The 16,714-nt window shown below is 61.2% G+C and overlaps 2 protein-coding genes across 2 annotated transcripts in view; one reads left to right on the forward strand and one right to left on the reverse strand.

Moving 5' to 3' along the window:
* The window catches only part of GFY (golgi-associated, olfactory signaling regulator), a 6,332-nt gene extending 932 nt beyond the window's left edge, over positions 1 to 5,400 (forward strand). Inside the window, exons 2-5 of the mRNA XM_004694280.2 lie at positions 2,088 to 2,145; positions 3,098 to 4,275; positions 4,428 to 4,601; positions 5,016 to 5,400. Coding sequence (XP_004694337.2) covers positions 2,088 to 2,145; positions 3,098 to 4,275; positions 4,428 to 4,601; positions 5,016 to 5,215 — 1,610 coding nt within the window. The 3' untranslated portion in view covers positions 5,216 to 5,400. The remainder of the gene's footprint in view (positions 1 to 2,087; positions 2,146 to 3,097; positions 4,276 to 4,427; positions 4,602 to 5,015) is intronic.
* A 181-nt stretch (positions 5,401 to 5,581) lies between these two features.
* Positions 5,582 to 15,795, reverse strand: SLC17A7 (solute carrier family 17 (vesicular glutamate transporter), member 7). Its single transcript, XM_004694281.1, has 12 exons — positions 15,580 to 15,795; positions 10,961 to 11,213; positions 9,987 to 10,105; positions 9,566 to 9,680; positions 9,400 to 9,487; positions 9,155 to 9,241; positions 8,922 to 9,064; positions 8,245 to 8,394; positions 7,956 to 8,088; positions 7,479 to 7,589; positions 7,152 to 7,279; positions 5,582 to 6,938 (listed from the first exon to the last, which is right to left on the reverse strand). Exons 1-12 carry the CDS (start codon positions 15,639 to 15,641, stop codon positions 6,645 to 6,647), a joined length of 1,683 nt encoding a protein of 560 aa, XP_004694338.1. The 5' UTR covers positions 15,642 to 15,795; the 3' UTR covers positions 5,582 to 6,644.
* Positions 15,796 to 16,714: the final 919 nt, after the last annotated feature.

The following is a 16,714-nucleotide window of genomic DNA, read 5'->3' on the forward strand; positions in this document are numbered from 1 at the left end:
CGCGCCCAGGCGCCCGCGGTCGGCCTCGAAGCCCTGCGACTGCACGGCTGGAGCGCCGGGCTGTGTGCCCGTTTCTCTGGGGGCGTCCGTCTCCCGGAAAGCCGCGTCGTCCGCCAGCGCCAGGCTCCGCCGAGCCTGGGGAGCAGAAGCACCGGCCCAGGCGCGCCCCGGGGCGCGGAGGCTGCGGGGAGGGGGAGAGACGCGGTGAGCGCGCGCCCAGGCGCCCGCGGTCGGCCTCGAAGCCCTGCGACTGCACGGCTGGAGCGCCGGGCTGTGTGCCCGTTTCTCTGGGGGCGTCCGTCTCCCTTCACCAGGGGGAGCTCCCGGAGCGCCGCGACCCAGCGAGGCACCAGCCCGCTCGGCCCGGCGCACACCGAGCGTCGCCGAGGAACGGCCGGGCTCCGCCTGCCTCCTTCCGAGTCTCTCCACGCCTTTCTTGGGACCTTTTTGTGCCTTTTGCTGCTTCTCCACCCACCCCAGCCCCCGGCTCCTCTCTCTGGGTCGCTGTGTCCCGCCCCCCCTCGCCCCCCGGTCTTTTCCCACTGGGAGCCTCGGGCGTCGCACTTACCTGAAGACCCCCGCGGGGGGCAGGGCGACGCCCGAGGCAGTGCGGGTGCCCCAGGGCACGAGCAGCAGGAGCAGCAGCAACAGCCGCCCCCGAAGGCTCCTGGGCACCTGGCGGGTCTCCATCACCTGTGGACAGACAGGGAAGGGCCCAGTGAGATCCGCGTCCCGCCCCAGGCCCCGACCCCACCATCCAGCCACCTGGTGAAACCCACTTGCAGGGTCCCCTACTGCGCAGTGGGCTTGGCGGGTGAGGCTGGCAGCCCCCTTATATTGCTGCCCCAGCCCCCGCAGCGGCCAGTGACGCAAACCAGGGGCCGGGGGGCGCGGGGTCAGCCCCCCCCAGGCTCATTAGGAGCTGCCAGCGGTAATGAGGAGACGGGGGTGGGGGCCCTGCCACTGTTAGCGGCCACCAAACTAATTGGGACCAGGAGCTGGGACCTGAGAGGGAGGGGGGGACAGACAGACAGAGAAGTGGACACGGGGTGTGTCAGAGGGATAAAAATAGAGACGGGGATGGACCTTCAGAGCAGAAGCCAGTGAGACACAGCAAACGGGAGAGAGCAATTGAGGAAGGACTGATGGGGAGAAACGGAGACACAAAGAGACGAGGAAGTCACCGCGGAAGGGGACAAAGACGGTGACAGAAGGAAAGAAGAAGAAAGGAAGCAACTGAGGAAGGGAGACAGGGGTGGAAAAGGAGAGAGAAGGGGGGGAGAGGGGTGCGACAGAGGGAGAAAGACAGGTGCAGATGGAAGGACAGCCAGCCAGGGCAGACATCCCAGAGGTCAATATGTGCCCGGCGAGAATCAAGAAGACAGAGTGGGGTGCAGGAGAGAGCACAGGGCCCAGCTGGTGCAGGTGGGGGGCAGGGAAAGGGACAGGCAGTCAGGAAAGTGGAGAACCCAAGAGGAGGGGACTGAGCAGGCAAAGACCCTGTGTCCAAATCCTTCCTGGGGAGGAGTCTGGAGAGGTGTCAAGTAAAGGCCCGATCCCCCCCTCAACCCGACCCCATCCACACGCTGGCCCCCCCCCAAGAGCGCGCCCTCTGGCGGTAGGCAGAGGCCGGAAGCGCCAAGGGGCAGGGCTGGCTGGCTGCAATTGGCGCGACCTGGGAACCCAACTCTGAATTCCCCAGAGAGGAGGGGAACAGGGTCTGGGGTTCTGGGTCCAGGAAATGAAGGGAGCCTCCTTGGAAAGAGGTGCTGGGGTCCTGAGTTCCTGAGGATCTAGCAGCTCCCCTACATACACGCTCGAGTCTTGAATTGGGAGAGTATCAGGGATGTGGGTTCTCGGTCCCGAGGAGCTTCAAGGGGAGCTGGTGTGGCTGGACCACACGGCTCCACCAGGCCATCCTGTCCCCAATCCTTTCTCCACACCCGACAGTTTCCTCTGCCCCTGTATCTTTAAGAGTCCAAGCCTGTCGCTAGGCTCCCAGGGCCCCTGGGGAGGGGGTCAGGTGCATCACCCTCGCCATGGGGACGCTGCCTCCTGCTGCCCCACCCAGAGTCTTTCTGCCGCAGCCACCCAGCTCTGCGCCCAGCTCTTCTCACCTGCTGTTCCTGGGACCCCACGGAGAAGGTAAGACACCCTGGGACCCCAAGTGACCTTGTCCCATCCAGCAGTCTGCTCCTCCCACGCCACCTGTCCACAGACTTAAGCTTCTCTGCCCCAAGTGAGCCCCCAAGACCCTGAGATCTCGGTTCACCTTCAGTGAACAGACCTGAGTCCTGCCCCACAGCTCCCTCAAGGGCAGGACACTTCCACCCCTATCTCTGGAGGAGCCAAGACTGGGAGCTCCCAATCCCCTCAGAACCCAGAAGTTCTGGACCCCATCTCCTTTTCCCCTGAAATCCAGCCCCTCATTTTGCTCAAACTTCTAGGGATCTGATCTGGGCCTCAGCTCCCTAAATAACCAGGAGAATAAACCCAGGGAGCCCTCTACCTCAGGGACATGGGCAACCTTCCTGCCCAGGAGGCAGGAGCCTTCCTCCCCCTCAGATCTGCTGCGCCTCAGCCCCTCCTCCCCCGGCCCTGGCATCCAGACCCCCAGCCTTCTCCCTCAGCCTTCTCCCTCAGGCCCTGGAGGCTGGCCCCAGCCTGAAGTCTTCCTTCTGAGCCTCCTCCTTCTGGGAGGTGCAGTAAACAACTGCTGTCAAAGTGCCCCAAGGGTCCTCACAGAGGAAGGCTTTCCCACGGAGGACTGCACCCTCGGAAGCCCTCAAAGACTAGGTTTAAGGGCCTGAAGAGGTGTCATTCTTTGCCAGTTTTTCTGGGACCCCCCTGGGAGAAACAGATAAGGATGTTAACTACCACTCTCAAGAAGCCCCACACCTCAATCTCCCTTAGCTACACAGCAACAGCCCCACATCCTTCTGGGAGGCGCAGGAGGCAACTTTCCAGGGTGCCTAGCAGAGCTGGGGACCAGGTCTACCTGGGGATCAGTGTGGGGTGGGGCGCCTCCTGGAGCCGCAGGGGCTCCTCAGAGCTGCAGGCTTTAACCTCTCCTTCCTGCTCCCCTCTCCCTCCTCAGCTTCGGGTGTCTCTCATCTCTCAGAGCCATGAAATCCTTCAGCTCCATTCTCCTCCTCCTGGTCTGCCTCCTGGCCCCGCTGAGCTCCAGAGCTGCCCCTTCAGCCTCACCTTCTGCGGGCTTCCCCGAGATGGGCTATCCCCCTGAAACCTCCCCTCACCCTTCTGAAAATTCCACTCGTGACCTTCCTGACCCGGAACGCCCTGTGACTGCTTCTCCAGAGCCCTCCAAGACACCTCATGTGGTTTCCCCTGAGCCCTCCCCCATTGACTTCTCTGAGACCCCCAAACCTGACCTCCCAGAAATCCCACATCCAGAGTCTCCTAAGAACCCCCAACCTAACTCACTTAACACCTCAATATCAGAATCCCTGGAGAAACCTCAAATTAACCCCTCCAGATTGACACACCCAGAACCTTCCAAGACCCCCCAACCTGATCCAACTGAAATTTCATCTACTGCACCCCCTGAGACCCCCAAACTTAACTTAACATTTCTTGAAAACCTGAGCCCTAACCTTACCCAGATTCTACACCATGAGTCCCCAGAGATTCCCAAACCTAACTCCACTGAAATTTCATATGCAGAAGCTCCTGAAACCCCAAACCCTAATCCCACTGACATATTTCACCCCGAATTTGCAGAAACCCACAATCTGGAAGCCACTGACACCCGAAACTCTGAATTCCCCCAGAGCCTCCATTCTGACCCTACTGAAACCTCTGGCCCAGAGGCCCATGTAACTCACAACCCTACAGAAGTCCCCCAAACAGAGCTCCCCACAACCCATTCCCCAGAGGCAACAGAGACACTCATGGCCTTTGACCTTGAGATCTCGGCTAGTCTTCACCCAGAGACACCTGCACCCTTCAAGGAAGAAGCTACTGCCCTAAATGAGCAACCCCAGAATTCCAAACCAGAAACCCCAGCAGCCACCCAGCCTGAATCCCTGAAACTATCCACTTCAGATTCCTCGGGAACCGTGGAGCCGACGGCCCCCCAAAACTCTAGCCCTAAAGAGCCCAACACCCCTCCTCCCTCAGTCCGAATTGTAGCCCCCCCTGCTCCTCCAGGGCCCCCCAATCAGCCGGCCCCTGCCACTCCGCGGCCGCCCCAAAGGCGCAGCCGAGGTGAGAGAGTCAACACGATCATCGTGGTGGAGCGAGTGGAGGAGACCGGTGAGGGGCTAGGACCCGCCCTGCCGGGCCCGAGGGCCTAGGGGCTGGGGGCGGGGCTTCCGAGGCGGGGGGGGCCGGTGGCCCCAGCTCTGGGTGGAGGGAGAAGAGGGCGGGGGGCTTAGGTCGCTCACTCTCCCGGCCTCCCTCCTCAGGGGTGACTCTGGTGGGCCGCCCCCGGGGCGTGGCGGGCGGGGCCCTGTGCCTATTCCTCGCGGGGACCGGGCTGCTGATCGGCATTTTCCTGCTGCTGTGGTGTCTCTACCGCCGGGCCACCCGGCATCGGCCCTTCGCACACCACCGGCTTCCGAACGACGGAGATGAACCGGGTGAGCGACCCTGACCCTGACGGTGTCCCTCGTCGCCCGTCTGTCCTGGCACTTTAGGGTGCCCCACCAGAAAGTACCGATCCCCCGTCCAAGAGAAGCTCGGACCTGCCTCCCAGTTCTCTGGAACTTCACTGTCACGACCAGTCCCGCCCCAGCCCAGGGGCAGCTTCAGCTGGCCGGGAGCCAGGGACCCCTCTAAGCCCCGCCCCCGGCCCGCCCCGTATTCCCCGCCCCTTAAGAAGGCCCCGCCCCCGGCCGCGAGGCCACGCCCCTCATCCCCTCGGGCGCCTGCTCGCGAAGACCCGCCGCAAACGGGTGCTGGGAATCCTCGCTCGCCTCCTCCCTGGCCCTCGGCGCGGCACAGGGGCCTGCCCGCGCCAGCCAGGGAGTGATGTCGCTCCCTTGCTCCCACAGTTATGCATCTGGACTCCCCGAAGGATCCCTACGACCTCTACTTTTATGCCCCCGACGCCTGGGTCCCTTCACACATCTCCACCAAGCAGCCACCGCCTACTCCCCCGCTGCCGCCCAAGCTGCCCCCGCCGCCCCGCGGGGGCCGCCCGCAACGCCTGGAGCCGCTCTCCCCAGCCACACTCCCCAACAATTTCGTGTGAACCCAGCTCGGGTCCCGCCAGATCTGCGCCAACTCCAGTCGGAGGAAGGAGCCAGAGGTCCGGCCCTCCAGGCCTGCTTTGCTACCTAGTGGTCCTCTCGGATGGGGGGGCCAACACAGAGAAGTGCTTTCGCTGCGACCGGAAAACACGGCTGAAGCCGAATAAAGTGCATTTCCCCATGGTTCCTCGCCGCCTCTGACCACTTGGGGCCTGGGGGTCGGATACTGGTGGGGGGGAAGGAGGTGGAGGAGGCGGGACTTCAGGATCTGAGGGGGCAGGGGGAGACGGCCCCTGGGGGAGGGGCTGGTGGCCGGGATGCCTGGGCCTGAGGGAGGAGCAGGGCCTGGACTCCCAGCAGACCGTGTGTACACCAAAGCATTTTATTGGGAGTGGGGCAGGGCAGTTACAATCACAGAGACAGAGACACACAGACACAAACCTGCCCCGGAAAAGAACACCCTTCCCCCATTCCCACTCCGGGATTCTGTCACTTCTACACATGTCCCCCAAATTCTAAGCTGAGAAGGGGCATCTGAGAGGGGAAGATCCCAGATTATGAGTCATTTAGCCCCTGAGGGACACAACAAATGGCCACTGAGAAAATGAGGGTCGTTTGCAACCACCCTGGAGAATAAAGTGCAAGGAATCAGGGGAGGAGGGTGCGTGAAACCACCGTGGGCTGGTCAGTGGCGGTGGCTCACACCTTTGAGTTGACAGAGCTGAACAGCCACTGTTTAGACCTGAAAACCGTGTCAGAAAAAGTGCATGGGGGTGATAAGAAGCATTTTGTTAAAACCGCCATTTTGGTTGCTCCATTTTGGTTGCTCCCCGAGCTAGGGAGGTCTTGGGGAATTTGGTGCGACAGCAGACTGCTAGTGGGGGGAGGGGGCAGATGAAGGGGGGACTTGAAACCATTTTCCCTCAGAAACGCTGGTGAGAATCAAACCCTTGAACAGCAGGGATGGGTGGTTGGTTAAACCAACCTGGAAAATGCAGAGTTGAAAGAGATTTGAAACTTCTAGAGGAAGATCTTGAATTTTCCTGAAGGGAGAAGGGGGTTGAGCAATCACAGGGGTGAGCCTGAGAGTCCTGGGGTTCAAGGAAAAGGGGGCGGGCGCCCAAAACCACAAGAGTAAGAGATTCAACTGTCTGTCCAGATAAAGCCCTGAAAGGAGAGATCTGAAACCACTGAGGAAGAACAAGTAGAGCAGGAACCTGCGGGGGGCTGGGTGTCCTGGAAACTGCCATTCCACAGCTTCGTTACCCCTGAGAGGCAATGGGGAGGGGAGAGGACTGGACGCGGGGAACAAGGGACAGTGCGTCTTAGGCGAGGCTGGACAGAGAGGAGGGGCTCCCTTGACACCGTCATTCAGGCCAGAGGCTGTGGCGCCGAGGTCCTGGAAACTGCCATTCAGTGGCAGGCACAGGGTCAGTAGTCCCGGACAGGGGGTGGGGGCCTTGGGGGCTGAACTGTGCTGTGTGTAGCCCCGTAGGAGGGAGGAGGAGCAGGAGGTGCTCCGGGGGGCTCAGCCTCATCCTCCATTTCACTATCGTCGCTGCCAGCCAGCTGGTCGTGGCCTACGAAGCCACATTTCTCTTCACTCATCTCCTCAGGCTCTGCCCACGGCTGCTTCTCTCCGGAAGCGAAGACCCCGTAGAAGATGACACCCCCATAGTGCACCAGGGAGGCGATTAGGAACACATACTGCCACTCCTCCCGAGTCTGCAGGGGGACAAAAGGGACCCTGGTCAAAGAGCCCACTGGCATGGTGTGGGGAGAACCTGCAAAGAGGGGTGACCAGAGAAAGGGAACAGCTGGCAGGAGAAGGCTGAAAGGGACCCAGAAGCAGGGCAGTGGGGCTCGGGAAGGGCAGCACAGGGCAGAAGGGGACCCACACGAAGGCGGAGGGCCAGTGGGTCAGGGCGCCACACAGACCTTGTGCTTAGTCATGGCGCCCACAATGATGGGGCACACCATGCCCGACAAGGTGCCCACACCGTTGGAGATGCCCATGAGGATGCTGGCATAGCGCGGGGCAATGTCCAGGTGGTTCACGTTGAAGCCTGGAGGGCAAAGGAGGCCGTGTCACTGGCCTCCCGCAAGTGAGGGCCGCCGAGCCACTCCTCCCACCCCAACCTCACCCAGACCATCTTTCTTCCTGAGTGCGTGTTTTTGCGAGTCCTGGGAGGCCCCTTTCCCGAGCCGCAAAGTTCCCCAGAGAGCTGACCAGGGACCCCCAAGCTGCAGACCCGCGAATCTCACCAGAGATGGCGAAGCCACTGAAGCCCACCGCGAGGACCAGGAAGGAGATGGCCACGCCCTTGGAATGCGAGTAGCCGACCACCAGCAGCAGCGTGGCCTCCATGCCAAAACCTACAGGGCCGCGTCATCTGAGCTCCGCTGGCCCCCAGCCCCAGCCCGACTCCCGCCCCTGACCGCCCCCAGCCGGCCCGGCCGCCTCCACTTCCGCCCGCGCTTCCCAAACGCGCCGCCCAGTGGGCGCTCCTGGGCCCCACCCCCTTCCTGGGCCGCACCCCGAGGCTGCGGGGTCCAAGTCCCGCCTGGGATCCACTCCTTAGGCAGCCTTCATCTCCAGGCTCCCCAACCCCGCCGCCAGGATGTTCACCCCGCGCAGCCCTGTGCAGGCCCCGCCCCCAGCTGGACCGCCCTCGACCACGCCCACCGCCACGCCCACTCCGGGAGCCGCGCGCGGCTGCGCCCCAGCTGCGCCGCACTCACCCCCACAGTTCATCAACTTGCGCACGTTGGTGGTGGACATGATGCGGCGGCTTCTCAGGAAGTCCGCGATCTGGCCGCCAATGGGCACGATGATGGTCATGACCAAGTGCGGCAACGCCGACACCAGGCCCACCTGCGCCCGCGGGAGAAGAGGAGGCTGTTCCCCGGCCGGCCGCCAGGCGTCGCAGCCCGCCGAGACGCCCACCCCTCAGTCCCAAGCCCTCCGGGCTCAGAACCCCGGCTTTCCGCTTCGCCCCAGCGTGGCCCTGTCCTGTCCTCCCCTCCCGACCTTGCTGATCTCGAAGCCGAACACTTCTTCGAAGTAAGCAGGCTGGGAGATGAGGAGCAGGTAGAACGTCCAGCTACGGCAGAAGTTGGCCACGATGATGGCGTAGACAGGCATGGACGTGAAGAAGCGCCGCCAAGGGGTGTTAAATTTCTGTGGGGGCGGCAGGAGAGGCCGCTAAAGCAGAGACCGGGATTTCCCGACCTCACAAAAATCTTCTGGGGCAAAGGGGCGCCAGCATCACTTTGACCCTGGTGACACTTCAGGGATGCAGGGACCCCTCAGGTTCCCAGGTCTCCGGACCCCACGATGACCCTCGGGGACCCATTAATATGGCCCCAGGATTCTCTTTTCATAAAATTGACGACCCCTAATTCTACTCTCATCCACCCCTAAAGTCTAAGCGAAACCCCGCATTCTGGTCAAGCCTCTGAACCACGCCCCATCACTGGTCCTAGTTCCGCCAAGTGGGCGACCCCACCCGCCCTCAGCGCCCACTAACCGGGTGCTCCCGGGGGTCCTAACCCCGCCCTCTGTGTGCCCGTCTCTTCTCACAGAGCCTACAGGAACCCACCCAGAGCTACAGCTGCGCGGCCTAACGCCCCCTTCCTCCCGTCTCACGAACTGCGCATCTCTCTGCTCCCCACCGCGCCCCACCCCGCGGAGGCTTGAGCCCGAACCGTGACGGGGTTCATGAGTTTGGCGCTCTCGCCGATGGCGTCCTCGATGTACTTGCGCTCCTCCTCCGAAATGCTGGGGTGCAGCGCTGGAGACTCATAGGAGACCAGCAGCCAGAACAGGTACCAGAAGATCCCGAAACTGCCTGGGGGGTTCAGGAGGAGGATAGAAGTGAGGTGACCGCCGGCCTCGCTCGTCCCAGCGCCACCCGGACCGGGGTGCCTGAGTCCCTCACCATAGACGTAGAACACGGAGCTCCATCCCGAGTACTGCACCAGGACCCCGGCAAGAGGCATCGCGACCACCGCCCCAGCGTAGGAACCTAGGGGGACGATGTGGGGCGGAGAAAAGCCCCCCCCCCGTTCCTCAGAAACCAGCCCGTTACCTGCAGCCCCTCCTACTTCAGACGCGGGACTCCAGGCCCCCAGTACCCCCGACCCTCGGATCCGCAAGTCTGGACACCCGACCCCCTCCTCTCACCGCAAAAGGCTGTTGTCGCCAGGCGACTCCGCTCTAAGGGCGGGGCCCATTTGCTCCAGATTCCGTGGCAGGCGGGGTACGTGACCCCCTAAGGCGGAGAAAACCCAGGTCAAGGAGAAGAGGAGGGGGTCGGACGGGGGCGGGGTCCTACGGGGCCGGAATTTACCTCCACCAACCCCTGCAGGATCCTCACGAAGATGACACAGCCATAGTGGACGCGGGCCGCCGAGGGGATCAGCATGTTTAGTGTGGATGTAGCCACGATGGCAAAACCGAACACCCTGAGGGAAGAGTGCGCCGTCCACAAAAGGGTCCAGCTAGCCTGCCCAGCCGGCAAGCTGCCCTTCCGGCCCAGGGAGGCCAGATTCTGCGTCCCCGAGAGCCCCGTCCCCGAGAGCCCCGACCGCCGCCTGCTATGTGACGCCTACCTTCCACAACCACAACCCCTGCCTTTGTTTAAGACCCGGTCCCCAATGATGGTCCTCCAGTTTTCCGGGAGTGTATGTACCCCCAAACGCAAAGCCACACCCTCCAACCCCACCCGCACAATAGCAGTTCCTTGATCATCTCGAGACCCCACCCCGTACCTGTTGGCTGCGAATTTTTGACAGATAAATCCTCCGGGAATCTGGGTGACAATGTAGCCCCAGAAAAAGGAGCCGTGAATAAGGCCGACAGTCTCGGGATCCCAGTTGAACTGAGCTTTCTGTGGGCCAAAAGGCAGATCAAACTCGCCGCGCGGCTCCAGGCTCCGCCTCTCCACCAATCAGCGCCCACAGACGGCCCCTGGACCAATGAGCAGCAAGGATCCCTTCTCGCCCACCCCACACCCGGCTCCTCCACGTTACTAGGGCCGCAATACCTTAGCAACAGAGCTAGTTGCTGCGGGACCTCTCACTTTACCTGCTTTCCTGCCTCAGTGCCCCAGTGAATATGTAGGGGCCCCTATAAAAACAGCGAGGATTCTTTCTCCATTGCGAACTGTTTGCGGAATAATATGGCTGTAATCTAGGCAGGGGCTAGAAATAGCCAAAAAGGCCGACTGGGGGCGCGGGGGGGGGGAATCAAGGGGCAAAGTAGACCACAGTCCACACCAAGATTTTTGTTTTTTTCTGAGGTAAGGGCACACCCCACGCTGAAATTAAAATAGTCGACACGGTCTGGGACAGAGAGGGGCTATAGGAGCCAGAGACCCAGCGGGATTTAACAAAGCAGGGTCGGGCCTGCGAGGGGGCTGGGGTTAAGTGGATATGACCCTGGAACAGCCATGGGAAGCAAGGTGCAAAGTCGCTAGGACGCGCACATCTGCACGTCGGCGCAGGGTCACACCCAGCGAACCTAATCCCCCCGGCACTCTAGAGTTGAGCTCTCTAGGGGCGGGGCCTCACTTAGATCTGGGCGGGACTTAGGAAAGGGCGGCCGGGAGGCTGGGCCTGGCCAGAGTCCGACTGGGGAGGTGCATGGACGGGCGGGGCCCCCAGGTCGAGACTTGAAGGGGCATGGTCTGGGCCATGCGCGCAACCGGGGGCGGTCGGGGCCCCTGCACCGCTCCAGCAGCTACCTGCACCACCACGTGGCCCCCGCGGTGGGTTGTGCTGTTATTGACCATGGACACGATGGCCACGCCCAGGTTGCAGCGGATGCCAAAGCTGATGCAGAAGCCCAGACCACTCATGATGGCGATAATGTAGCGGCGAGGGAGCCCAAAGCAAGTGCAATCCACTACGGGCGGGTCGCGGGTCTGTGTGGTCACCGGGCGCCCGTCAGCACTCAGTTCCAGCGTCTCTGCACCTTCCTGCCGCTTCTCCAAAAGGCTATGGAGCAGCAAGAGTCAGACATGGACATCAAGCCCTAACCCCTCCACCTCACAGGAGTCCAGTCCTAGCTCCTTTCCCCCTGGATGTTGAGTCTCCATCTCCCTCAGATCAGGAGTGCCATGCTCCCTGCCCTCTCCTTTGCTCAGTGGAGGGAAAATTAATTAATTTTAATTTTTAATAAAAAGATTTATTTTATTTATTGATGCACACAAAAGTTGGGGTGTAGGCCAGAGTGCAGGGGGTGAGAGGATTCACCAGAGTCGGGAGTAGAACAGGTGGGTTGACTAACATCCACTGTTGAGGGGAGGAGTGTGGAGACCGGAGAGGTCTGCTGCACCCTGTGGGTCACTCCCTGGCCTGGATCGAATTCACGTTGCAGTGACCTGAGGTGACAGCTTGATTGCGCTGTGCCTTTAACCCCTGTGCCACCAGGGAGGCCCCTCCACTGGAGTGGGTCGTCCCAGACTACCCACTGCAATCCAGAGCTTGTGCCCCCAGCCCCCAGCCCCAACCCCAAGACTCTCTTCAGCCCCCTCTCCTAGAAGTCTATTTGAGGAAGCAAAAGGCGCTAAGGAAATGCTTCAGCAAAAGGTGTCAAAAGAACAGATGCTTCTCAGCCATGTCTGCTATATATACCCACCCCCTCCTTCCCTCCTCCCATGCCCTTCCCAGCTTCCAGGCCCCAGGTGTGGGGCTGACAGCCTGCGACTCCATTCAGCCACCGGAAGTCCATTCTCTGGAACAGGGCGGGGGTGATGTCCAGGGTTCTGCAATCCTGCAGCCCAGCGGACATCCCTGGGGAAACCTGAGTTCAGGCTGTCAGCCCAGGGGGTAGGGAGGGGGAATGGCGGGTGGTGTCCTGGCAAGGGACAGATGGCCCTGGTAGGGGGGTTGGCTCAGTCCCCAGCAAGGCTCTCGCCCCCGCCTGTTCTGGATCCAGGATTGAGTCTGTGATGGCAGAGAGGTACTTGGAGGGCCAGCTCAAAACAGGGAGCGGCTGCAGGGAGAGGTGCCCTGACAGGTGTGGAGAGATCCGAAGAGATGGAGAGAGAAAGAGAGAGAGACCCAGAGGGAGACAAGAAGAGAATAAGATGGGCAGAGACCCCAAGAGAAGGAAGAGGCGAGACAAAGACCCAGGAAGGGAGGGGGCAGAAGCCCAAAGACAGGTGGGGACAGAAACCAGGAGAGAGACTGTAGTTGCTGACAGAGCGTGAGAGAGAGGCTGAGAGACTGAGGAGACAGGCTGGAGATGTGATTTGTGAGGTGCGGCCCCTCTCTGAGGCACCAGGCAGCCAGGGTACCGGGCTGGATCCCAGGAAGGGGCTAGAACAGATGGAGGCGAGGGAGACTGGGGCGGAGGAGGAAAGAACAGCCAGACGGTGGGGGGAGAGGCGGGTGGAAAAGATGAGAGAACACAGCCACCCTCCCATTCTAGAACTTAAGGAGGGGGGGGTTAAGAAACACGGGTGGGGGAGAAAATGATATGGGGGGGGAAGAAATGGACAGAACCCAGGAGGAGGAAAGGGACCCAGAGAGAGGGGAGGCAGAGCCAGAGAGAGGGGGAAGGGAAGCCCCCGGGATGACTCGACCGGTGTGGCGGCCCCGCCCACCAGGACGTGTCAGCCAATGAGAGCAGACTTTGACCCAGGTTGTCTCCGACGCTATTTGACCCTGAAACTCAGGGCGTGATTGCAGCCCCGGAAATTTGAGATGCTTTGTTCTCATTGGAGTCCACAGATCCGCGGGCTGGCTGCTCGGTGGGGAGGGGAGGTGTCCGGGTACCACATCCATGAAATGGGCACAAGGGAACTTCGAAGGTAATACGATCATGGGGAGAGGGGGCAACTCCCCCCTGGTTTCCTCTCCAGCTGGTCCCGTGACCAGAGGGACCATCAGAGGGGGGACGAGGACGGGAGAGCCAGTTTAATTTCATCCGTGCTGGACATCGACACAGACATGAGGAGTCTGAGGAACGAGGTAAGACGAGGTGTATCTCCCCAGCTAAGGCGTGCAGTGGGGGCCACACGTGACCAAGACCAGGGGCTCTGTGAGGAAATGTCCTACCGACCACATAGACGGGTTATTCAGAAAGGACGGGTATTTGAGGTAGTAACCTGGATTCTAGGTAAGGCCCCCAATTTCCATTCTCCTAGGCCTCCGCATTCCTTGTGAGCTGGAAGGTTCTCGACTGACCTCAGCTGGAAACAATCTACATGCCAAGGTGGCAGGTCTTGGGGAGCCCTTTTCTGGACACCTTCATTATCATGTCAAGATAACAGAGCTCGGGGTGCAGAGGTGAAGGTGACCCCAGTGCTGTCAAGAGGATGGGAACAGATCAGAACGCCTGCATGGAGGCTGCTCACCTCTCTGGACACTAGAACCTCTGTCTGGGCAGGTGGTGAGGGGGCACTTGACCAAAATGAAGAGGGGACTCAACCCCTGCTCCGGGTCTCACTCCTGCTGGGGTCTCCCTAGCACACACCCGGTCCTTGCTCCCCACCCCCTGTGTCCCTTTAATCCCTTCTCGCTAATCTCCCCATCAGACAACTGGACAAACCAAGGCCTGGAAAACAGAGCCCAAGGTCACAAACAAGCCTCTCGATGGGGCCTGAGCCCTTCCTGTCCCCCAGCGTTGCTTCGCCCATGCTGGGCTCCGCATTTCTCCTGAATTCCCACCCCACGTCCTGCCCCAAGGGCTCCATCTGTCTCCTGGCCGAGGGAGCTCTCCACCCACTCCATCACTCGAGGGACGTCCACGGCCCCCTCCCAGGCTCGGGAGGGGCTGCCGGCTCAAAGTGATGGCCTCTGTCCGCATCCTTTGATTTCTCCGCCTGCTTAAACTGAGCCTCAATTCCCCAGGTTGTTTAGTGATTAAATACAATCAGGGTGTTACATCGCTCCTCTCTGCAACCCTCCAGGTAAACCCCAGGATCCAGATGTAAATGCGCTCCCCAATTCCACCTCTTTGGCTGCTGTTCTGGGAGTACTGAACTCTGGGGTCTCAGGGTGCTGGGGTGGGGGGCAGCTCAGTGAGGTGAAGGAAGGCAGAGCCAGACTGACAAGTCAGACAGAAGATAAGAAGAAGCGACTAGGGTGGGGGGCTGAGGAGCGCACCCCTCCCGCCTCCACCCCAGCCCCCTCCAACAACACGTCTCTCTCCCGCTCCTGACTTCGCACTGATGTATTTTGAGAAACTCGTGAAAGGAGGCGAGAAAAAGGGTGGGGATGGGGCTGGAAGATTGGGAAAAGAAGGGGTGAGGTTATCTCAGCTCCCCTCCACCTCCCCATCACTGCGCCCTCCTCCTGTCCCCTCCCTCCCGCCCGGCCCTATTCCCATCTCTCCTGTTACTCCAAGGTGGGGACACTTTCAGCTAGAAGGACCAGTGATAGACTTAAAAAAGGACTTGCATGGCGTCGTGACATAGGCTAAGGGTCAACCAAGGATGGGGTCAAGGCTGTGGGCCCAGGGACAGGGTCTGAGGGACCGGCGGCAGGTGCCCAGGAGGCCATCCCCTGCCCGCACTGTGGCCAGATATTTTTAGGTTTCTCCGCAGCTGAGTAATTTCTCTGACTTGAAGCCAGGGCTGGGGTTGGGGGTGAGAGAATAGAGGGAGGTGTCCAGCCTGCCCTAGGGACACACAGGTCACTGGGGTCATCTCCCTGGCTGGGAGGACCGCTCTCTTAGCACCAACCAAAACCCTCTGGGATGCAAAAGGGACCCCAGGACCTGGCAGATAACTCCCTTCTCCCCCGGAGACCCAGGATACCCTGGCTTCTGCCTCGCTGCTTATCTCTCCCCAAGGACAAGAACCAATGCGCCCCAATCCGCTTTAGCTTCAGATTAAACACTCTGAGAGTCAGAAACTGAGAAAGACAGACATGAAGCGACTTGGGGTGGGGGTGGGGGTAATAATAGATAGAGAGATGGGGAGGACAGGAACCCGGAAGGATGGAGCAGAGACCCAGAGAGGGGGCCGGAGTCCCAGAGGAGTTGATGGAGATCTAGTAAGAGCCATACCAGAGACCCAAAGAGAGAGGGACAGAGACCCTGAGAAAGGAGGCAGGGAGAAGCTAGAAGAACAGAGATCTAGAAGTGGGGGAGGGTGTCCGAGGCCAAAAGAGAGGGAAATACACATTCCCAAAGAAAAGGGTAGAGACTGGGGTGGGGTGGGGCCAGAAAAATGAAGGAGATGCTGGAGGAGACCGAGGCTGGGCCAGGGAGAGCGGCGGGGTGGAGACCGAGAGGGTGGATCCCACTCATCCACCGGCATCTCCTGTCCAGCCGCCCGTCCGCGCCCAGGTGGGATGATGCCCTCCTTGGGCCCTGCGGCCCTGCCCCGCCCGGGACCCCCACCACGCTCACCGGTGCAGCCTCCCGAGGGCGCGTCCCGCTAGCTTCCGAAACTCCTCCTGGCGGAACTCCATGGTGGCTGCCTGCCCTGACGCCGGTCCCCCCGCCGAGCCCCCCGCCCGCGGGCCCGGGCGGCCGTGTCCGGGTTCCCGGGGTCCGCCCCGGCCCGGCCGGCCCCGCAGCTCCGCTCGGGGGGAAGGAGGCTGTGAGTGCCGGCTGCCAGGGGGCTGTCACTGGACCCGGCGTCGGGGGCGGGGCGCTGGTTGCCCCGCCCATTCGCGAGGCCCCGCCCCGCGTCCTCGTCCCGCCCCCCCCGTTCCTCGGCCTCCCCTCGCTCTTCTGGCCCCGCCTCTCGCCCCAAGACCACGCCTCTGCGCTCTGAACTCACCCCCCGAGTTGCTTCGCCCCCCAGATCGGTCCTTTCGCTCCGTTCCATTTCCCGCAGCTACTTCTGTCCCAGATTTTCTCACCTCCCGAGTTCTCTTCCCCAGCTGAGACTTGTGCCCCCCCCCACAGTTGCCCCTAATTTGGTCCTCGCAGTTTCTCTACAATGCCACCTTTCTCTGAGTTTTCTCTTTCTGCATTTCATCCTCCCAGTCCTATCTCTTCTGATTTCTGCCCGCCAAAGCCACATGCCCGTCCCTGAATTCCATCCCTGGCCCATCCCTCCTCATCCGCACTACACCTTGCTCATTCAGAGTTCTTTCCTCATGGGGACCTCCCCCACCTCGCGTTCCAAGCTCCCCTTGGATCCACTCACTCACCCCTCTAGTTCGCCCTCCATCGGCTTCCTTCCCTTTGACTTTCATCCACCTGTCTCCATCTTTCTCCATTTGAATACCATCTCCGCATAGTTCCTCCTTGGGAGCACCTCGCCTCCACCTTTCCTTCCCTTCTGGGTTCCACGACAACTTTAAGTCCTCCTAACAGGCCCTAATAACCGCTCCGCTCTGAGTTTTGGCTCCTGTCAACGAGTTCTGCCCCTGCCCCCTAAATTCTGCTTGCGCCCCTGAGTTCGGCTCCCTCCTCTGCGATCTGTCCCAGGCCTGACTTTTGCCCCGCTATTCGCGGCTGGAGTCAGTGAGTTCTGACCCACTCGCTAAGTCCCCTCCCTCTGGGGTCCGCCTCGCCTCCAGGCTCTCGCTCC

Source organism: Condylura cristata, unplaced genomic scaffold (genome assembly GCF_000260355.1).
Source record: "Condylura cristata isolate star-nosed mole 26May11 unplaced genomic scaffold, ConCri1.0 scaffold00041, whole genome shotgun sequence".
NCBI classification, from domain to species: Eukaryota; Metazoa; Chordata; class Mammalia; order Eulipotyphla; family Talpidae; genus Condylura; species Condylura cristata.